Source organism: Podarcis muralis, chromosome 6, assembly GCF_964188315.1.
Source record: "Podarcis muralis chromosome 6, rPodMur119.hap1.1, whole genome shotgun sequence".
Taxonomy (NCBI): Eukaryota; Metazoa; Chordata; class Lepidosauria; order Squamata; family Lacertidae; genus Podarcis; species Podarcis muralis.
Window position 1 is genome coordinate 66,673,140 of NC_135660.1, and position 14,225 is coordinate 66,687,364.

General features: G+C 40.0%; 1 protein-coding gene across 7 annotated transcripts in view; it reads right to left on the reverse strand.

Annotated features, from left to right (window-relative positions):
- Positions 1-14,225, reverse strand: part of PCDH15 (protocadherin related 15) — a 621,509-nt gene that overhangs the window by 173,672 nt on the left and 433,612 nt on the right. For all 7 annotated transcript variants that reach the window (XM_077930491.1, XM_077930494.1, XM_077930496.1 and 4 more), the window contains one exon: positions 5,662-5,868. In XM_077930491.1, the coding sequence (XP_077786617.1) occupies positions 5,662-5,868 (207 nt within the window). The remainder of the gene's footprint in view (positions 1-5,661; positions 5,869-14,225) is intronic.

The following is a 14,225-nucleotide window of genomic DNA, read 5'->3' on the forward strand; positions in this document are numbered from 1 at the left end:
GGCTGCCGCTTCTTCAGAAGAGATAATCACAGTTCTGATCTTCAGATGAAGTATGGAAGCAGAGAAAGGAACGCTGCTATTAAATAGGTTTTTTTTTCTTCCGAAATTAGTGTTTTGAAAAAGTATATTCAGCAAAAGACAGCTCAATTTTTTTGTAATTTTTTTTTTTTTTTAAGACAGGAAGAAAGGTGAGAAAAAGTAAAGTTGATGAGTAGGAAGGAGTTAACACACCAACACAAACATCTAAAAATACCTACAGGAATGGCACCTGGTGGGACCTAAAAAACAAAACGAAGCAAATAGAAAATAAAATAAGTGTAAGCAGTAAACTTATATAATGGCTGGAACCACTTTAAAAAGCTATTGAAATAAGACATGGAAAAGCAATGGACCACCAAACAAAAGCACTATCAGGATCTTCTTTCCTCTGTAAAGGTTACAAATTTAGACTGAATCTAACACTCAAAACATTTCCCCTTTATAATCACCATTGATATTTCCCTATTCATGAAAGGGGAGTCACAGGCTCATGTGCATTCTCTCTTCGGAAGTTAACAATGCTCGCACTGTTAGATCACACACACATATTGTGATTTGCAGGAAACAGAAGTAATATTTCTGCACCATCTCTTAAGAATGTTAAAAGGGTAGAAGGAGGAAGTAGAAGTAAAAAAAAGAGAAAGCTGCCTGACTGGTAAGTGGTTAGTTGGGGCAATTAGAATTCCTAAATAACGTTTATACAGGTACACTGCGGTTCCCCAACACCTCTTATGGAAAACCAGTGTTGATTATTCCTCAGAAAACACTGTGTTTATGAAGATAAAGCTTTTGAACAAAAGTAGAGGTTAAGGGTGGAGTCTGTTGTTGGCCACAGTAACCTGACACCACTGTGTTCATTTCCAATAATATGAGGATGTTATTTGTACTAAACAGCAGGAGCTATAAATTTGGATATTGGATAAAGTCCCACTATATTGATTCACCCAAGGTCTTGCAACCGTTGTGGAAAAAGCAGGGGTAAAGCCAGAATTCATCTTGCCTTTGTCTCCAGCCAGGGCAAAGCAAGGAGCATAGACAGAACTGCATTGACTCTGGGTATTTCATCAGAAAGCCTTGTTAGTTCTCAGGGTGACTCTGTCTCCTGGGACACATGGTGCATTGCCTTGGGAAGAGGCCCTGCTCATAACTTTGCATATTGGGAGCTGTACCATACATTTAGAAGCACCACAGCAGAGTAGCAGCACAAGGAGCTGAGGATGCTCACTGCCCCTTGCCACAGACTAGGAAGGAGGTGTAGTCTTGCCTTGTGGGGAGAAACGATACTACAGGGTATGCAGAATCGTCACCCGGCTCTCTGGTGTTTGAGGAGGTTGTAGCTTCTGCCCTGAAGTTTGTTTAATGCCTAATGACAAAGGGGCTGTGGAAATCCATATAGTGCATATCTTGGAGTAATTATGGGTGGGACAGAAATGTCTTCTTAGAATATCATCTAGTTAGATGTGGATGCAAACTCAAATAAAGGGGTTGAGGTGAGCTCTAAGGTCTGCAGTAACCTTTGAGAATACATAAGGGACTGAATATAGGCTAAAGAGTAGTATTCTGCTCTGAGCTGTATATGAAGCAACCAAACCTCCAGGGGACTAAATGGATGTAAACACAACAATAAGTTTCAGTTTAGTGAACAGAAGTTCAAAAGATTCTTTCCTGAATCACCTTGGCAATGGATTTCAACATCTCCATCACAAATTTCGTTTTTTGCCAGTAATCTGCTGAGAAACTCCAAATCCAGAATGGTTTCCCAGTTCAATTGGCAACTGTGAAAAATATTGCAAATGATGGCCCAGAAGGACCATCTTTGCCACACACAGGGGATTACAAACTATGGTATTAGAGGTAAGGTACAACCAATAGAGGTTATAATTGGCTTCCACGGGAAGTCTCTCTCTCCCTGAAAGGGACAGAGCATTTTTTCAGGGCCAATTGAACTGTGCCAGAGGGACCATACTGACTAGCTGTCTATGTTAGTTTCCCTGAGTCACACAACAAGGTTTATAATCCCTTTCACACTGTCTTAAACCATAATATGCCATGTTGCTTTACTGACTGTGGAGCCTGCATTATGCCAGCTGTTGTTGTTTGCATTTATAATTTCCTTCTATTGTAGATCAGCCTTCTGGGTAGGATAACATAGATAGCTCAAGAGCATAAATCACTTTGTGGATCACAAGTTTCACAGGCCTCATCTAGACATTCTGCTACAGAGTTAATGTTGAGCTTGAAGCTAATGCGGAAGTCTCATGCTAAAATGAATACTTAATGTTCTACACTAATTCCATGTCTGAGCTTGTGAACTCCACACGATTATTAACACTAACTTCTGTCTTTCGATTCAAGAGGGAAAATGCATGTTCATTAATTTTACCAAATCTTCAGATGCTCATGTTCTCACATGCAGAAATCAAATTGTTACACCCCAGGGGTTCGTCTACAGGGAGTTAAATTAGCATTGGATCTTTATTTCTGTTTTTGATTTAATGCAGGAAAACAAATTTACCGTGTTTTAATTTTGAATTAAATATTTTTGATAATATGTAAATGAGATTACAGTGATGTTAGTTGACAAAGTTGACTCTTTAAAAAACTTGACTGAAAATATTCTTGAAAAATTACTTAAGCAGCTAATTCTATCCCCCCTTCCTTTTCCCTGTGCTGCCAATTGAGTCTATCTAGTCACAGAGATACCTGTTTTGACATATGAGCATGTATTTATATAGTCTGATGACCTATTTAAAAGCTTCATGACCCCCAAAGCTCCACTTTCTTTTAATCCTTCTAGAAGTCCAACAAGCTAATGCAAGTTCTGCAGAGTTCTAATGCTCCTGTATTGCTTCTGGAAACTAGTCAGGGATGCAAAATCTAGGAATCCAATAGCCACAGGCTCTTAAAATACTGGAGCGAGTGACAGCCATCTGAACTGCTGGTGAGGTTGGGAAGGAGGTTTCTTCTCTTTCCAAGGATGATGCAGCTGCTAACAGAACTTGGCCACCGCCTCTTCTTAATCCTGAAGTGGTCCCTACCTAAAATTCCAGGAATGATTATAAATTTATCAACATCCCAGACCTGAGCAACCAGGAGGAAGTGCTGTAGCTCAGTGATAGAACTTTGCATGCAGAAGGTCACAAGTTCAATCCCTGGCATATTCAGGTGGGACTGGGAGAGGCTCTGAAAACCAGTCACTGTATTAACATTATCACCACCATCCTGCCCTTTACTCTATGGTCCCAGGGCAAGTTACAACATTCGAACAGAACATTACAAATTAGATAATACTGAGACTGACTCAGTATTAGGCAGCTTCCTATGTTCTTAGGTGTCTAATGCCATCGGTGAAACATGTTTTTTCTCTCTTTTCCTCACCACCCACTTATCCTGGCAACATGGGACACTGAATTTGGTGTCTTCAGTACTATCTATATCCAATATGCTGACAGGCTATGCTGAACTACAAAACCTCCTTCCAGTTTCAAAATGAGCAGTAGGCTGGGTAAAATCAGACAAGAGGATACAAGGCATTTTGGAAGTCATCCCAACTGCCTATTCCCACATGTCTCCACCTTAGGACCACATTGTATGGCATGGTCATCAGATGCCAGCTGCTAGTAAATAATGCATCCATCAAGAGAGTTCCTCCACATGTGCATGTGTATTTGAATATCATGCACCAGGCACTTTTAGGAACTGCAGCAACAACTTTCAAGGTTCTGGAAGATTGTAATGGTATGAAGGAAAACACCATAAAAAAGTCAGGCATGATCCTGGTCCTATCGATTTCGGCGAGGAACAGCACTGTTAGCGGGTGGCACTTAGGCCTAAGCCCCAAGCCTTTTGCAGTGGATCCTGTCCCTACTCCATTTTTTAAACTTGAAAAACAATTTACTCACTGGGAGATGCTGCAAAAGAACAGTGCCAGTAAGACTCCACCCACCTAACCTCTTAATTTGCCCAGTGGGAAATTAATGTATCAGGTCCAGAATATCCTGTTTTCATCCCATAGCTCAGAGTAAACTAAAGCTGGATTTTTGTTTTTACCTCTGAAATTCTGTCTAAATTTGCATCACAAATAGAATTTGCTCTATGTGCATATACTATGTGTGAATTTGTGTCATGAACTTGTGCCCTGAATCTTTTAAGTATCTAGAAATTCTCATGTCACTGGGCAAAATTTAAACACATCTTTAATTCTCTCATTCAAATCTATTGGACTTGAAAGTGCCCACTTTTGGCTGGAACATGCCCATCACATTTTTATATTAAAACCTTTCAGTAAGTCATGAAATATCTGCTTGTGCTATGATCTCTCCTGCCTTTCTGGATAGAAACCCATTCCTTACCAAGGACCACACGCTGCTTTTGAAACACATCTCATCCTGCATTTATCCTAAATGAAACTCTAAGCATTTTCTTCACTCCTTCAAAAATTCCTAAGGCTTCATTTCAGCATGGGTTATGAAATTTGCTTATAAAAAAGTCACTCATAAACCACCTGTTATTTCACACATTTTCAGAATTGATCCTTATGTATGCTAGTTTGTGTTAGACTGGCCTAGTTAGATGTAAAGGAGGATAGAGGGGAACCCTGCAGGCGTGGCTTTTCCCTACTAAGAGGCAGGCAATCGAATACAATAGAGCACATTCTAAAATAAATAAATAAATGGGGAACTCATCAAACATATGATTGAAGGGGGATTGGTAGAACAGGAAGGCATCTAGCTATGGCTGCATAAAATAAACTAAATATGAGAAAGGGGAGGAGACATATGCTGACCTCAAGAGGCTTGCACAAGACAGAGAAGAGCGGAGACTTGGTGGAGACCAATCTATGGGGTAAAACATGAGAAGAGTAGCTTTTCTAACTACTACATTATAAGGTGTATGCCCTCTGTAGAAGTCTTGAAAGTACCGGGGTCCTGCCCTTCTCTGCATCTAGCCATTCTGCCTATGTTATGATTGGGTGGTGACAATCTGTGAAGTATCTGTGAAAGTATCCACAGTATCTGTGAAAAAGCATCCAGGTTTATCCACAGTATCACTTTAGACTTTACCATGAAGAATATTATGATCTGCCTTCTACACAATGTTTTGTTTCCTTCTAAATGGCAAAAATGTATCTTTTTACTACTATAGATGAAGTTTCAAAACTTCCTTAGCTAACCGTCCTAATGGTTAATCAAGCCTTATTGTTAAACTTTGTTCGCCATTCCTGCCTGAATTTGTCTAATGGCTTGAACTAATCAGAAAAAACCCTGAATCAGAGCCCCTTCAAGTACATTATTGCCATTCTAGCCTGGAATTGAATCACTTCAGTTGCAAAAGCCACTAGAGAAAATATTTCACTGCTTTTTAATGGATCACAGAAACAAGAGATTAGCCTGAAACAGTCTTTGTACTGTGGGAAAGGAATCTGTTGAGGATTGTTTCCAAAAATTCTGATCTTTATTTTAACCCATTTTTGTGTGTGTGTGTCACATGCAGCAGTTACACTGGTAAACCTTGGTGCAATCGGGATATTAAAAATCTATTTATGAAATCATCCAGCGTTTATGGACAAATATGGCATTTCACAGAGCACACTTAAATGTTTTAACAATGCAAAACACAAACCTCTTCTACATCGTTATCCAAAGCTATGATCTGCAGTGGAGACGTCAAGTTCTGGTTATCTGAGATCGTTGTACCCACAGGGGAGGACTCTAAAATAAAGCCCTCGTATGCTGCTTCTGTGAAGTAAGGCTTCTGATTGTTTTCATCTAGAACTTCAATATGTAGATTGGCAAATGCTGGAAGAGGATGACCATTGTCTTGTTCTGCCTACAAAAGCAAAAAAGCGTGTTTGTTACTGGTAAAGTTAGCCCCCATCCAAGTAGGGCTATTAACTCCAACAGAATTTATTTATTCATTAAAAACATTTGTAAGATGTCTTTTAGGAGGCCCTTGCAAGCCAGCTTCCAAAAACATTATTACAAATCTTAAAAACCAACCAACCAACCAACCAGCCACCACACACACACACACACACACACAGAGAGAGAGAGAGAGAGAGAGAGTAAGAACAAATTGTTAAATAACCATAACTGGCAAAAGCATTTATTCTTATAAATAAATAACCAAATAATATTAAGCATTGCACTCAAGGAAGAACAGTGCATAAGACACCACATTCCAGAGGTCATTGTCATTTTGAAGCCCCAAGAAAGATCCCATGTAGTGTGATCAGGCATGTGCTTGTGGAACAGGGCTTCTATATCCTCTCCTGGTCTCCTTCACTTTTAGGCCCCTACTCTAGCAGGGGTAGGCAAACTAAGGCCCGTGGGCTTAGTTTATTTAAAATGCATCTCTGGGTTATTTGTGGGGCCTGCCTAGTGTTTTTACTTGAGTAGAATGTGTGCTTTTATTTAAAATGCATCACTGGGTTATTTGTGGGGCATAGGAATTTGTTCATCCCCCCCCCCCCCAAAGTATAGTCTGGCCCACCACATGGTCTGAAAAAGGTTGCTGACCCCTGCTTTAGAGCGTTGAAGGGGCCTCCAAGAATATTTGGGGTGTATGAATGGGAGAATGGGGATTAATCTGCACAAGTTTGTTTCTGTAACACAGATTGGGAATGGGATACAAAACAGCAGCACATTGTTTAAGGAATGTATGGCTGGATCAGACCGATTTATCACTCCAATACTAAGTTTAAGAGCTAAGGACATACTGTCCTGGTGGACATGGTAGCGAGTGGAAAAGTCTACAGAGAAAAAGGAGTGTGCGAGTGTGTGCAGAAACTAACCTACTGCACAAAGGTAAAATTTACCCACATTTCCATTTCATGAAAACTTTTCTCTTGGAAGTACTGTGTTCATTTCACAATTTCTTGATTGAACCACTCGGCTTCTCTTCAGTTCTAACTTCTGAACCGTCTCATGGCAGGATCTGGGGCCTAATGGAGACCTTAAGTGCAGCACCTGAGTTGAACCTTGGTCACTATTGTCCTATCTTGGTGTGTTAGGGAAATAGAGGGCAGCAACACTGAGGGTCTTGTGTCGAGCACTGTCGAAGGGGCAAGTCAAAATGAGTCCAATTAAAGATTGAGACCAGCCCTAATTGGATCTTGGGGGCTGGGATGGATGCCAGGAACTTCATAGCCTATTTAGGATTCCATCCCATCACTATAAATCTCAGCATCACCCATCAAATAATAAATATCTCCTTGGCGAGTAAGGAAAAAATTACTGACTGCATCACTGCTGCACATTCTAAATTATGTAGTAAAAAACACCACCTCGTTCATTTTAAAGGATAACCATTAATTCTAAATATCAAAGTCTACTCCAATTAAACACCAGCTGTGTCAGAAATAGGTAGAAAATGCTGATATGGTATTTTTGAACTCTTCCTACTTCCTTACCACTACATCTATGCACACACAGAGAGAAGGAGGGTGGGGGTGGGGAGGCAGATAGGATGGCCAGGTTTTAAAAAATATGTGTCAATCAGAAACATACTCAGAGGAAAATTGATTGCACTCAATTCCTCCACTACTAGAGATCATTTAACCACAAATAATCAGTGTAATGAATCTGTCACTTTCATGAGATGAGATTGTGCAAGTATTTAATATACGGTGTGTGTGTGTGTGTGTGTGTGTGTGTGTGTGTGTGTGTGCAAGCACAAGCACATGCATACACAGACACCTATGTTAAATATATATTTTCTTTTCTTGCTGCCCATATTCAGTGCTGATCCAAACATCTCCCTTTCCTTGTGCTATAGGAGGGCAAAATTATCTGGACACAATACTATGGGCTGACTTATCGTACAGAGGGCAGGAATGACATAATCATGTTGTTCTCCTTCCACATGAAGCATCAACAGCAGCAAAGACTTATGGGTTTTTTGTTTTGCTTAAAAAAAAAAGTAAACTGAGATCTCCTTCAATAAAAGTGCCAGGAATAGGGAAGTGTATAGCATTTTAGTTGTATTTGCCTTTAAGCTTCCCTGTAATTAACTCTCATCACCCTCAATTTTGCCAATGCTGCCTGGGGAAGATGGCAGTTCGCAAGACGAAAGAGTTTTCCGTTTTTTGAGTCGTTCCGCAAGACGAATTTCCCTATGGGCTTGCTTCACAAGACAAAACGTCTTGCGAGTTCTTGCGAGTTTGTTTCCTTTTTCTTAAAGCCGCTAAGCCGTTAATAGCCGCTAAGCCGCTAAGCCATTAATAGCCGCTAAGCCGCTAAGCTGCTAATAGCCATGCTTCGCAAGACGAAAAAACCGCAAGACGAAGAGACTCGCAGAATGGATTAATTTCATCTTGGGAGGCACCACTGTAATGGTTGTTGAATAATATAACACCAAAACTGCAGTGCAGGAGAGCTGGTGCAAATTTCAGGGGGACAAGTAGCAGATGTGAGATGGGGGTGTCAATTTCCAGTAGGAAAACAGTGGTCCTAATCCTGTTTGGGATCCCACCATGGTGTTGCTTTAACTGAGACTGGGACTGCCCAGGACTGCTTTTCGTAAGGAAAGAGACATGGCCAGTCTAACCAAAGACATGGTCTGAAGAAGTTGAGTTTAGTCTTTGCTTTGAGGTTAGTGAGAGCTGGGAAAACCACATCTACTTTTGCTTCTCCAAAATGAAGACACTGCCCCAGGTGTACTGAGAATTCTGCATTTATTTATTGTTTCGTTTGAAAATACCCATTTCATTTCTGATCTGTTGGCTAACTGAATATTTCCTATCAAATTGCCACTCAGTAAATACCCAGGTTGCTAATGGAGGACACTACAGTAGAGAAGTGTCTGCTTGTTTTTTTAAAAAAACTAAATGTTCACAACTAAGGAATGCACTGAAACGTTTTAATGACTAATTCAGACCTACTGGAGATCAACACACAACTGCACATAACAAAAAGATACATTTTCTTGTCTAGGAGTGTCAAAGGAAATAACTGATTATTCAACAAATCAGAAGCTATGTAATATTTATAAAAAAATTGAATAAAATTTGAGCCAAAAGTTACCCTTGCCAATGCCTCCTGAGATCAGGGTGGAATGCTTTGATTGCTCTTCAAGCCTGACCTTGAAGGAAGTTTTGTGCTTTGATGAGAAACAAAAAGTCTCCAATCAATATTCATCTGGCTGAATTTATACCTTTCTGCCTATACTAATAAGATCAAATGCTGACAGAAGGGTCAACTAATGCTGAATATAATATATCTATATATATCCTGAGCATATTTAAGGGCGACAAGATGTAAGAACTGTTCATTAGCGGGCCTTTCCTCTCTAAGCCAGCCTATATGCCAATAGTTCTATTATGGCAATTTCTGAGTATTCTAAGTACTTAGCATATATTTTTACCCACAGTGCTAATCTACCTAATGGAACAGCAACAACAGTTCTCTTCAGCTACTTTCTCAAAGATAGGAACCATGACACAACCCATCCCTGCCTCCAAGGTGCACAGCAATATGCCTAGCCATCACTCAATCATAGGAGGCCCTTCTGGACCTCACAGTACATTCAACTAAATAAGTATGTTGTAGAGAGCAGCTGCCAAGTGGCCGCCGAGACCATATAACACCAGTCTTGAAAGACCTACATTGGCTCCCAGTAAGTTTCTGAGCACAATTCAAAGTGTTGGTGCTGACCTTTAAAGCCCTAAACGGCCTCGGCCCAGTATACCTGAAGGAGCGTCTCCACCCCCATCGTTCAGCCTGGACACTGAGGTCCAGCGCCGAGGACCTTCTGGCGGTTCCCTCACTGTAGTAAGTGAGGTTACAGGGAACCAGGCAGAGGGCCTTCTCAGAAGTGGCGCCTGCCTTGTGGAATGCCCTCCTAATCAAATGTCAAAGAAATAAACAACTATCTGAGATTTAGATGACATCTGAAGGCAGCCCTGTTTAGGGAAGTTTTTAATGACTGATGTTTTGATGTATTTTTAATCTCTTGTTGGAAGTGCCCAGAGTGGCTGGGGAAACCCAGCCAGACGGGCAGGGTATAAGTAATATTATTATTATTATTATTATTATTATTATTATTATTATTATTATTATTATAGATCAAATTCACTGCAGATATATAAAAGCTAGCGTGTGCTCAAACCATCTCTCTCTCTTGCTGCCTAACATGCTCAGAAGTGCCTCCCAGAACTTCTGCACGAGGACACCTCTCCTACTTCCATCTAATCCCTCTTCAAAGCCCAACTTTTCTGTCAAGCCTTTGGGGTGGGCAAACCCCATTAGTTCTCATGTCTTACTGAAACTAAGCTTGCAATCAAGCAAGAGCATATGTCAAATGCATATTCTTTTTGCCTAGTTTATCGCTGCCTCCGGTTCTTTACCTTTCCTGTCTTATCTTCCCTGTGTTGAACTCTACACTGTAAGCTCCTTTGGGCAGCAAGGTGCTCTCTTGGACTCTGCACAGAGATGGCTCTGTACAAATTAACAATAATAATCAGAGGTCAGATTAATCAATCTGATTAAGGAAATTTGGAAGCCTTAAAACACAAGCAATAGAGACAATGTAAAGCAAAGTATCCTTTCCAATCTAGTGATTCTGCCTTTGTATCTTTCACAATAAGCAGGCAGGGTGCCCTCCTTTGCAAAGCGGTCCTTTGCACCTGTTCCTTCAGTTTACCTCACTCGCCACTCAACCAAATCCAACCTTAATTAGGTAGCCAGTGCAATTAAGTAGGGGTCGTTGTTACTAATCAAGTTCAGGAATCCCTCACAGACCTAAAGCTGCAAAGGGAAAGGAGCTAAAAACAATTCACTGCCTTTTCCCTTCCCAGCCCCACATAATAATCATGGATTATCAAAGCAAAGCACAGTACACACACACACACACACACACACACACACACACACACTGTTAATCAGAATTGTAATGGAAACTCTTATCATGTTGTGTCATTTAGCAAAATTTTCACCAATCTATGTAAGCCCTTATTATAAAACAAGTTGCTAGTTCAGTATGGCTTTTTCATTCTGTGTTGTGGTTTTTGCTCTATGCTAATAGCCTGGGAGTTAATGCTCCCACACTGATGTGTCAGTACATGACATCATGCATTCATGGGCTGATTCAGCTGATGTAACATGTTTCTCTTACTTAGGCTCAGGGCTGCAGTGATAGAGCAGCTTTCACACTGCATTCCACACAGGCTATCCATCATCCCAGGCTGTCCCAAGGCATTTTCCTGTCCGAGAAAGAACAAGTCAACGTGCACAGTCCCCAAAGCTGGCCAGGTTATTTTGGTATATATGACAGAGAAGCATACAGGCACTACTCCAAGAGTAAAAAAATAAACTAAATTAAGGAGCTAACAATTTCCTAACCTTTCATGATACCCTAGAATAGATCAACTGCCTGTTAGCAACCTCACTTTGCCTAATGGCAGGGCTGGTCCTGTGAAGTGTCACCCCTTTAGTAGATTTTTTCAGGAAAGCGGTTTTAGAAGAGAAAAGTGCTTAGGGGGTTCAGGTGATATTTAACCTGTCACCAACCTGACAAGGCAAGGAACCAGTCAAACTACTTCGAGCCACCAAGTTTTGTACACAGAGAATAATTCTCAAAAAAATTCATTGACTTATGGTCAATTGATCCTTCACAGAAGGTTCAGAATGATTCTATACTATCTTAAGAATAATACAAGTGGGATCTGCAACAAAATGTTGCCATATACTCCAGTCATTACTAGCTGGTTGACATCTTCTTCCTTTCAGGATACTCCACTCCATTATTCCTTACCTCTATCCCGTCCAACAATCAGTCAGCATTCCATGACCTCTTGGTATGCTCAAACTTTGCCAGACCATTTCTCTCTCTCTCTCTCTCTCTCTCTCTCTCTCTCTCTCTCACACACACACACACACACACACACACACACGCTTCTGAAAACCTTTGGTCTTCCACCAAATTATGGTACTATTTGGCCTATATAAGGATTGGCACTCAGTTAATTGAGGTATCTGTTAGTATGTATAATTACCAACTTTTCAGCACAATTGTAGCACTATTCATTCACTGAATACTACAGCAGAGGTTCACAAAAATATAACAGAAAATTCATCCAAAATAATTTATCACATGAAGTATAAATTCAAGGGAACAACTTGTAATGGAAGTAGGGTAGAATCTTTCCCCAAGATAAGGACAAAGACTTTAAGATGGAAAAAGATGAAAAAAAATATTTTTTGAGGGTATCATTAAAATTTGTACGGAAAACTTATTAATGCTGGTGCTACTTGGCTTTATGAATAGGTTTGCCTTCAGATATAAAGAGAGATATTTTGTTGAGTTACACACTACAAAACACAAGCCCAGATAAGCAAATTTGCCACATCTTGCCAGCTTAATGGAACTTTCGACACTGTTGTGCTAAATGATACTATTCAAGCATGTGGCATATTATTAGTCTTACAGATTGATACCCTTGCTTATTATCCACTCAACTACTCACCAACCATGGTAATTCGAATCTAATAATGCCTGTAAAAATTTCCATTAATAATATAGCCAGTTATTAAGGTACTACAATGTGGCCATGGGAAATTGGTGGGGTTTTTTCTTTTAAAGATTGTTATAGAGTTACTTAGCACCAATCCCCAGTTATTTTTTCCAGTAAAAACTAACAGGTATTTGTGAATGTGGGTCCGAACACTCAAATGTGTGAAAGGATTTGTCTTAACTAATGTCTATGCACATCTGAAGCATTCAAATAAGAGAAGTAGTCTAACAACTAAGACATGGAAATTAATTGTTCAATAAATTCCCTATAATTAGTGGCATCAATAGCTGTCACATTTCTTAACAAATATTCATACGGAAGCAATATGGTTGTATATGTATATACACATGAAGAGAGATAGAGAGAGAGAGAGAAAGTGTGCAAATGGTAATCATCACCTTAAACAGCATAAAACCATTGATACAGACAGTATATACTCGGTGTCCCTTGAAGCTTATATGGGTTTGACAGAATATACTGTGTACCCTCTCCCCTCCCTCTTGTTGGAGAGGGAGATAAAAACATCCCATGGCCTCTAGGATATCCTCCCAGGGACCATAGGACTGCAGCCTCAGAGTGGTCACAGGTAAGAACTGTCCCCACTACATTCAGAATGAGATTCTTCATGGTTGTCTGCAGGGGGAAATCCCAACTGTTTAACTTCCATTTTGTCAGCAACTGTGATTTCAGGGTCTTTTCATGAAGCATGAATATCTAGGGTAGGCTGGATTCTCTGACAAGCGCTCAGAGCCCATGGTGAAGTGGCAACAGAAAAAGTGCTATCTACTGGGGGAAATGGCTGCCTGAAGCTGCAATCATATGTATGTCGACTCAGAATAAGTCTTATTGAATTCAGAGTAACTAACTCCCAACTAAGAATATACAGAATTGCAAGCTAAGCCTCTCTACGGAATGAATTAAGAAATTTTCACTTTTAGCTTGTTACTTAAAATATTGAGTTTTTAAATCCCACACAGTCTTCCACATGAAATCAAATCTATAAATGTCAAAGAAAAAATATATTCAGGCATGTCTCAGACAAAGCTTGGGGTTTGTATTTTCTCCGAAAAACACAGCTCCTCAAGACAGAAAATCAAAACATGGTAGCCACAAGAGACTAACGTTAGGTGTGGGGAAGTCCTTTGAATGGCTTAATAATGCCTAACTTTGTATTGAATTATGGTCAGTAAAATTTATTGCAATATATAAAGGTAGTTGTAAAAAATACATTTTGTAGCAAATATTTCAGGCACAACCCAGCAAAAATTCATTTTGATTTTGGTTGTAATCCTGTACATATTTACTTGGGCTACAAATAAAATTGATCTCAGAGGGACTTACTTCTGAGTTAACATGCATAAACATTGGGCAGCCTTCCCTAACCTGGTGCCATCCAAATATTTTGGACTGCAACTCCAGTCCCAGCCAGCATGGCCAATGGTCAGGAATCATGAGAATTTTAATCCAAAACATCATAATGGAGAAGACCGATCTGGGACAGAAGGTTCACTGAACGTAATGAAGTGAAACTAAATGCCAGCAAATGTTTGCTGGATGCCAAGTTCAGTGTGTTTTCTCCCATGCAACATTATTGTCAAAGCAATTACAATGATATAGATCAGTTACTTCTAATATGGCATTGAATTAAACTTACACCTTACTGCTAGAAGAATCC